At 49.1% G+C, this 8,759-nt stretch overlaps 1 protein-coding gene across 2 annotated transcripts in view; it reads right to left on the bottom strand.

Annotated features, from left to right (window-relative positions):
- ANKFY1 (ankyrin repeat and FYVE domain containing 1) overlaps window positions 1–8,759 on the bottom strand; it is an 84,203-nt gene that overhangs the window by 4,364 nt on the left and 71,080 nt on the right. For both annotated transcript variants that reach the window (XM_019743813.3, XM_019743814.3), the window contains 6 exons: window positions 8,480–8,656; window positions 4,714–4,861; window positions 4,165–4,255; window positions 3,771–3,895; window positions 1,947–2,093; window positions 376–466 (listed from right to left, as the gene is read on the bottom strand). In XM_019743813.3, the coding sequence (XP_019599372.3) occupies window positions 376–466; window positions 1,947–2,093; window positions 3,771–3,895; window positions 4,165–4,255; window positions 4,714–4,861; window positions 8,480–8,656 (779 nt within the window). The remainder of the gene's footprint in view (window positions 1–375; window positions 467–1,946; window positions 2,094–3,770; window positions 3,896–4,164; window positions 4,256–4,713; window positions 4,862–8,479; window positions 8,657–8,759) is intronic.

Here is an 8,759-nt window from a genome sequence, read left to right as displayed (position 1 = left end):
CAGGAGAGGCTCAGCAACAGCCAAAGAACCATCTCGTTTTCATGGGAAGAGCTCCTCAGTTCTTGGCAGAGCAGCGTGTGCTCAGGCCGGGAGGGCAGTACCTCCGCTCAGCTTCACAGCAAGCAGGGAGCCTGGGGAAGATGACACCAGGCCTGACCGGCTACCGGGGACCTGTGAACCCCACCGGTGAGTGCCCCTGCCCCCCCCCACCACATCACTACAGTTGCGCACTGTCCTGTCATCTCATCCCTCCATTTGGTCAGGTTTTGCCCAGGAGAGTACAAGGCCCTGGCAAATTCATGGCTTATCGTGGAAAAAGGGAGAAGCAGTAACATCAGCAGACTCCTTGGGCACGTGACGTTGAGGGGGTCTTACCAGTGATGTTTGCGAGTTGTGACTCCAAACTTGGCAGTGCACTCGTAGCAGTTGGAGCCGTCACACCACGGAGGCTCCTTGGACAGCATATCTGTAACACAAGAAGGCGGACGCCATTGCTGTCAGACAGTGACTGTGCCAGGCAAGACCCGGCGCTGCAGGAGGAACAGGGCAAGCGCCCAGTAAATAAAGCCCCTACTGCAGTGACTCAAGGGATGAAGGAGCAATACATTCCAACGGGGTCAGGGAAAGCTTCAGAGAAGAGAATGGAGAACCAGCACTTGCCAGGCAGATTGAGGAACAGGAAACAGGGTTCAAGGCTGTGAAACAGCACTGTGTCTGGGGGGGACATACACGCAGCCATGGGTGGCTGGAGTGTAAGGCACGGTGAGGAAAGAACAGAGCCCAACAGCTAGGAAGACTGGTAGGGGCAAATGGTAAGGGGGACAGGGAGGAGGGAACCAAGATGAGAGACACTGAGGAGGCAGAATCTGTGCGATCTGGTGAGTGAACAGAAGTGGGGTGTGAGGGGGAGGCAGGAGACGCAGGCCATTTCCAGGTTTCTAGACGGAGTGACTGTGTCTGTGTTGGGATGACCAGCAGAGGAGACGTAAGGGAAAGAACCAGAGCAGATGAGTTGTTCAGTTTTGAGTCTGCAGAAGCTGTGGGGCATTTGGGTCGGGGGTTATCATTATAGATGACAGCTGAGATCACCAGTGTTTAGTTACCGAGCGCTGACTACATGCCAGGCACTGTTCTCGGTGCTCTACACACAGGCAGACTGAGCTCACGGGGGCTGGGGTGCGGACATGGATCTATCAGTACCGAGCTCCTCCACGCCAGCACTGGGCAGGCTCCTGTTCTGGGCTCTGGAAAGGCTGGCCGAGTGCATGGCAAGCGCACCAGGTATCAGGAAACACTGTGCTTCAGCGCTGGCTCCGCTACACACCAGCTCTGTGACCTCGGGCAAGTCACCTGCATGAAGATCGCCGAGGTACTAGGCACTTGGTGCATTTCTCTGACCACACCACGGGGCCAATAACCCCGTTCTCTCCCACTGTGGGTGAGGACACGCAGGCACAGGAGGCGTTCGGATTCTTTCTGCCACCTCAGCGGGGACAAGGAGAACGGCACACATGACATCACCAAGAGTGACGTACTCCTCTTCACGGAAGGGACACAGAGAAAGAAGAGTGGGGGGCTGAGGCAGGAGGCCGCCCTGAAGGAGCCAGAGAATGTGGAGGAGCTGAAGGATGCAGGTGGGCAGGGAAGCAGCCAGCGCCATGGGAACGGCGACCTGCCTGGACTTTATGAGATTCTGCAGGCTCAGAAGTAGGAGACTGACAGGGGCCCCAAAGCAGAGCCCCTGAAGAAGAGACCCTAACAGTGACCTTCCCCATTGCTCACAGGCCCCTCATAGCATTCACAGAAAACATCCTACGTGCTGCCTGGAAAACCACTGGCTCACGTCTTAGAGTAAGTCATTGTGAGATTTCAAGATCACCAAGACAGCTACATAATCCACTCTGTACCTGTGCTTGCATTGTAAGAGCAGAAAGGAGGCCACTCACCTAACAGTCTAAACAGAAGCTGCTTGGTGGCGACCTGGTAGTTGAAAATGTTGACTCCTTGGTTATTATTCACGCCAAGGCGGGCCCCAGACCGGACGATGGCACGGCACAGGTTGGCATTGCCTTTCATGTATGCCAAGAGCAGCACTGGAAAACAAAGCACGGGCAGGGCTAACTCCCACTCGGGCCCAGCCTGGCACTGCCAAAGGGCTGGCAGAGGAAGCTGATGGCAGGGCAGACCCCCGGGAGGACACGTCCCCACTGACACATAGGGGCCGTGTGGCTCTGACGAGACCTCCACAGAGATGTGCAGCGTCTTCCAGGGAAGGACCTGGCCACGGGCCCGGGGATGCCAGAGCAGCCCAGCTCCAGAGACATACTCTTGCCCATTCAGTCAGGGCTTTGGCTGTAGAACTGAGGCAGGATCAGACACTGATGGCAAACACACCACTGTCTCAGCCGCCTTCCTCTGGCATGAAACGCTTGGGGGACAAAGCTCTTTTCACACAATGTAACTAAATGTAAAGACCTATGAGGGCATAATAGGCAGAAAGAAGTCCGTGTAGGGAACATGTTCTGGCAAATCCTTCCAGTCCACGGAGCCTCTCTCTGCAGGTGCAGGCCCGGCGGGGACCCAGGCCCCACTCACACATCTGCTGGCCTCCTTCCTAACAGTTACAGCTGACAGCAATTCCCCTTTGCTTACCTTTACCAAACACTTTACTGAAACGCTTTCACTTAATTCTCTAAATGATCCAATTACTTAAGGGTTATCCTTTCAAATGAGGAAACAGACAGAGAGAAGTTGCAAAAGTTACTCAGAACTACCTGCGACTATGACAGAGCCAGGTATTTGGAACAAGGTCTCCTAGGTAACTCGGGAGCCTGGCGGCAGAGCCCCTGCCTGCCTGCCTGTTTACCTGACCTGCTCCTGGGCACACGGTGCTCACGGAGTGTGTGCTGGGTCCAGCAGGTCACTCCCAGGGCCGATTCCCCAGAAGCGCAGGCTCATCACTGCTGGCTTCAAGAACACACTCGTGTATCAAGGCCAAGAACTGATGACAAAATACTTGGTCCCGTGCTAAGGTTCAGGATACCCCCTGGTGACTGCATTTCTGCCAAAGGCCACGGAGGCTCTATGCAGCATGAGGGCAAAGGAATGGGAATGCAGCAGTGGCGAAATGCTCAGAGAGCCCTGGGCAGGGGAGAGACGGATTTGGGTTTCATCTTTGCTTCCGTACTTGAAATTCGGGGACACACTATATGCACTGCTGACCTTATAGGGTTGTTGTGAGTATTCAACAACAAAATGAATGTAAAAGTATGTCCAAAAAACTGTGAAAGCTCCAGAAATCAACACGGTGATTGTTGGTAGCCAGAGCAACATCATGAGAGGACTATTAACCCCCTCAGTAAGACGTCAGCCTGTATCTGTATAAAACTTGCCACATTTTCAGAGCATGTCAACACACACTCCAGCACATTTCCTCCATCTGTGAGGTGGTTATATATTTTTTCTCTCCTGGGATTTGGGAGCTGGGTTAGTTAGGGCGCTAGTTGACTGGATCAGAGGTAAATGAGGGCAATTAAAATAGGTGGACAGAACTAGCTGGACATGGACATGGCTTTGGAGAACTAGACACACTTCATGTGCGCTTCTGCCTAAAATCAGACCCTGCCGAATGCCATGGCAGGGATCCGTGACAGATGTTCACAGAGCCCAGCTGAATGCCCTTAAACAACGAGGTTGTGTGCTTGGGCTCTTGGCGTTCCCAGAAGCAAGAAACCCAGTGAGACAGGCCATACAAACAGCTTATTACATACCTGTGTTTCCTTCCGCATCTGGTTTATCTAGAGGATACTCAGGCATGCACTCTAAGAAGAGATCAAAGATGGCTGCTGCATTCTCTTTGCCATATTGTCCCAAAATGTGCAGTGGCGACTGGCCTCTGATAAAACAAGGTGGAAAAGTTAGGTATATATCCGCCACAGCCATCAAGCACAAAAGACATGGAATTTTCTGAACTCTGTGATGCTGGATAAATCAAAGGACACACAATAAGTCAGAAAAAGTTATCTGAAAAAAAAATTCCAGGGTATCAAAGGCTGGTCGATGGCCTAGTGGCCAGTTCCACTAACGTACCAGGGACTGCCAGCTCTGAGGGGCAGGCCAGGGGACATGGGGCCCGGGCCTTTGCTCTGGACCACACACGCTCACCTTAGATTAAAGGCCTCGGCGTCCACAGTGCACTCTGTCAGGAGGACCCGGATGTTGTTGAGCCGACCGTGCATGACGGCGAGATGAAGAGCTGCAGAGGAAACCCTCTTACTGCGCAAGCCCAGAAGCACATGCAGAAAACCTCGACTCCTCCTCACCCCCACAAGCCTCCCTCTAAAAGGGAATCGGCCAGAGCAGCCACTGTCCACTCATACACCATCCTTTCATGTCTTCACTACCCCCTGAGAATGAGTCACAAATACAACCTCCTAAGTCTTTGCTTTCTGCTTCCATAGTTATCCGAAGATGGAAATTAATTGTTGCACAAGAAGCCACTTTAGGCTTCTAGGGTTACCATTCAGACTGGGGGGCTGCCCAGGCCTGGTCAGTGGCAGGCTGGATGCCCAGTTTAGAACATTTCCTGTCACTGCTCTTCTCCTGAAAGCCAACCTCCCGGAGGGGGAGCAGAACCAAGGATATAGTACACCGCCACCCCGAGAATGGCGAGATTTCCTAAGGTATCCAGCACTGGGAATGACTCTGAATTACCATTATTTCCATTCTCATCCACAGCAGCAAAGTCCACTCCATTCTCCAAAAGGACTGAGCAGATGGTGGGTAGGTCCTGCTGGGCAGCGAGATGGAGGGCTGTCTGGCGGTGCTTGGTTAATTCATTCACTTTGGCTCCTGCAAGAAGCTGTTGAAGTTGATGACATTAGCAGCCTCTCTACCACAGCCAACCAAGGTCCCACTTACGGGGGCCAAGCCTGCCTGTCCTCTGACAGCCAGGAACCTGCCGTGCTGGCGAAGCTCGGAGCACAGGGCCTCACAAACACTCCTGGTGAGGCCTGAGCCAGCAAAACCTGTTCCAACGGCTAATCAACAATTTGACTTGAAAAGCTACCCCTTAGGACATAGAAATTTTACTTCGAGGACTTTAGTACATAAAACTACACACGACTAAAGTGATATTCACTGCACTATATAAGGATGCCCACTACCTGTAATAGTAAAACCTGATTCCAAGAAGGATTTAATTAGGAAAATTATAATATATACAAACAAAAGAGGAGGTAGCCACTAAGATGATAAACATTTATGACTGAACATGGAAGGATGTCTATGATATAGTAAGTTAAAAAAAAAAAGGCAAGTTAGAAGACAGTATGATAATATGATTGTATTTGGAAAGCGAGACAGATACAGAGAAACGTATGCACAGTCACACACAAACTTTGAAGGTGTTTAAAACCACATATACCAGACTCAGAGGAGAGTTGGAGGTGAAAGGGAGATACTTTCTGTTTTATAGATTTGTATGCTTTAAGTTTTTCGCAATAAACATACACTAGTTTTATACGATTTTTTTAAAAGAAAGAAAAGAACACCAAAAATACCGAACCAAAGGCAGGAAGGACCTTTCAATAATATCTTAGCTATTCATTTAGTATTTAAAGTTCATTCATCATCTACTTGCCGACAAAGTGTCAAAGACAATTGCCGTGAACAGAAAAGAATGTACAGTTTGCAGTCAGAGCCCAGTCTGCCTGGCTCCTCTGTCTGGGTGTGAGGCGCTCTGCCTCTGGGAAATCTGAGGCACCAGTTAGCTGCTCTGCTTCTGACGCTGCCTGCCAAGTCCCAGCCTCCCCAGGCCTCTGGGTGCCCAGGCAAGTCACTCATCGGTCCAGATAGGACATAGCAGAGAGGGGTCTTCATGGTCGTAAGGGCTGGGCTAGGGATCAGCGCTAGCCCCAAGGTTGGTTAATTGGAGGGAAGGAGGAGAGGTTTGGGTAAAGGGACTGTTTCAATGTGAGCAGGTTCTGACATTGATCTGTACCCATTCACAGGACTGGATGACCACTGATGGGAAGATTGGCTGTTTCTAGGGACCCTACAGCTGTGAGCTTAGGCCTTAGGAAGGCAGAGGCAGGGTCTTGGTGAAAGGACCACGATCCTCAAACGTGCCCAGGCAGACTGAGGACCCTGGGCCTGACTCCACTTTGAGCTCACCTCTGCCGCCTCAGCTGTTTCCTCCACATCCCGTCTACGCCTGGAGTCCTTCTCACCCACCTCCTCAATCACTCTCCGGTTCATCCCTCACTGCCACTGCCTCCCCGTGGCCACCTCACTCGTGGGCCTGTCCCCACGTCCCTGCACCCCACCACCAAGGTAAATGTTCTCTCAGCTCGAACCCACATATTGAGTCATAAAGGTTTTTCTAGAAAGTATTTTTCAAAAACAAAAATGGCAGGGCACCAAATGCTGGCCAAGTGCCCCAGGGGTCAGTCCTGCAGCATGCACCCGCGGCTGATAGGAAACACCAGCAAATACCAGCTTTTAGGGGCCAGCCAGGCGACATAGGGCTCTGGATCATGCTCTCAGCTCAAACACTTACCACGGTTTCTCCATACTGAAAGGATGAAGGCTGCTCACAGTGCCTCGTTTGAAATACGACACTCCACAATCTGGTCTCTACCTCGCTCTCCAACCACATTTACTCTCTACCCAAATTTCAATGAAACTTTTCTATTTAGAACACACCACTTCCCTTTCCAATCTCTACATCTTTGCTCAGCTCTTCTCCTGCCTAGGTGGCATTATATTCTACTAGAAAAGGCAGGCTTTGGAGTCAAACAGAAATGGCTAAAATCCCAGCTACATTACTATCTGTTAATCTTGGGGTGGAAATTCCGAGCTTAAATTTTCTCCTTTGTAAAATGTAAAATATTTCCTATATCCCTCTAGGTGGTTTTGTGAATTAAAAGGCAGTAAGTTCCTTGACATCAGTCTGGGTGATGATTTTTTGGATCTGATTCCAGAAACAAAGGCAACAAAAGTAAAAATAAACAAGTAGGACTATAGAAAAAGCTTCTGCACAGCAAAGGAAATCATCAATAAAATGAAAAGTCAACCTACTGAATGGGAGAAAATATTTGCAAATCGTATGTCTGATAAGGGGTTAAGATTCAAAATATATGAAGAACTCCTACGACTAAATAGCAAAAAAAAAAAAATCTGATTAAAAAATAGAGGATCTGAACAAACATTTTTACAAAGAAGACCTAGATGGCCAGCAGGTACATGAAAAGAAGCTCAGTATCATTAATCATCAGGGAAACTCAAATCAAAACCATAATAAGACACCATCTCATACCTGTTAGAATGGCTAGTATCAAAAAGACAAAAAATAACTAGCATTGGTGAGGATGTGAAGAAAAGGGAACCCTTGTACACTGTTGGTGGGAATGTAAATTGGTGCAGCCACTATGGAAAAACAGTATGAAGATACCTCAAAAAATTAAAACTAGAACTATCATATGATCCAGCAATTCCACTTATGGGTATTTATCCAAAGAAAATGAAAACACTAATTCAAAAAGATATATGCACCCCATGTTCACTGCACATATACACACCCAATGGAATACTATTTAGCCATTAAAAAAGAATGAAATCTTGCCATTTGTGACAACATGGATGAACCTTGAGGACATCATGCTACGTGAAATAAGTCAGCCAGAGAAAGATAAATACTGTACGACTATGATCTCACTTATATGTGGCATTTAAAAACAAACAAAAAAACTCCAAGCTCACAGATACAGAGACTAGATGGATGGGTGCCAAAGGACAGGGTGGTGGGGTGCGCAAAATGGGTGAAGGGTATCAAAGGTACAAATTTTCAATTATAAAATCAGTAAGTCACAAGGATGTAATGTACAGCATGATGGTTACAGTTAATAATACTACTGTGTATCGGAAAGGGGTGAAGAGAGTAAATCTTAAAAGTCCTCATCACAAGAAAAAAAAAATTTTTGTAACTATGGTGACAGATGTTAATTAGACTTATTGTGGTGGTCATTTTGCAGTATATACAAATACTGAATCAAAATGTTGTATACCTGAAACTAATGTTCTAGGTTAATTATACCTCAATGAAAAAAAAAAAAAAGGAAGCAAGAGAGTGAAGAGAAGAGAGCGCGCTCACTGGAACGCAGCAGCTGGGTGCCGGACACAGAGAGGGCAGACCAGAAGCGGGTCTCCCTTCCCTAGGTGCTCCCACCCCGCCTCTCCCACCTAATCCTGCTTTCCCTCCAGGCCTCACTCCAGCACCTGGCTGCCGAGGCAGCCGCTGGGCACTTAGAATGTGCCACCCACCGACACACCTGTTTTCTCCCACATTTTAGCTTAGCTCCCAAATTCACGCCGGCCGTTTATAACACCTGGCACACCAGGTATGATGAGAGGTTTTGCACACACTCTACCCCACGCTTTGTCCACATGTTACACGCAATAATGTTTCGGCGACACTTACCAAATTGCGTACGATAATCTCTGAGCCGGCCTGGACAGCAAGGTGCAAAGGGGTCAGCTTGGAAGCGTCCTGGACTCTGGAATTCACGTTCGCCTGGACACTGATGAGGAACAGCACACTTTCAATATCAGAGTTCTGAACTGCCACGTGAAGGAAATTCCGGCCCTTGTTATCCACCTAAGGCAACAAGTGGGAACCACAGTATCAGTGCGCTTCCTCGGGCAAGAGTGCCTCCTGAGCACCTGCAAGCCTCACTCACCTGGAGAGGCCACGGGGTAGT

The sequence above is a fragment of the Rhinolophus sinicus genome, chromosome 12, assembly GCF_057876585.1.
Source record: "Rhinolophus sinicus isolate RSI-liver-muscle chromosome 12, RSI-T2T, whole genome shotgun sequence".
Lineage (NCBI taxonomy): Eukaryota > Metazoa > Chordata > Mammalia > Chiroptera > Rhinolophidae > Rhinolophus > Rhinolophus sinicus.
This window is presented reverse-complemented; position numbering and strand designations above follow the sequence as displayed.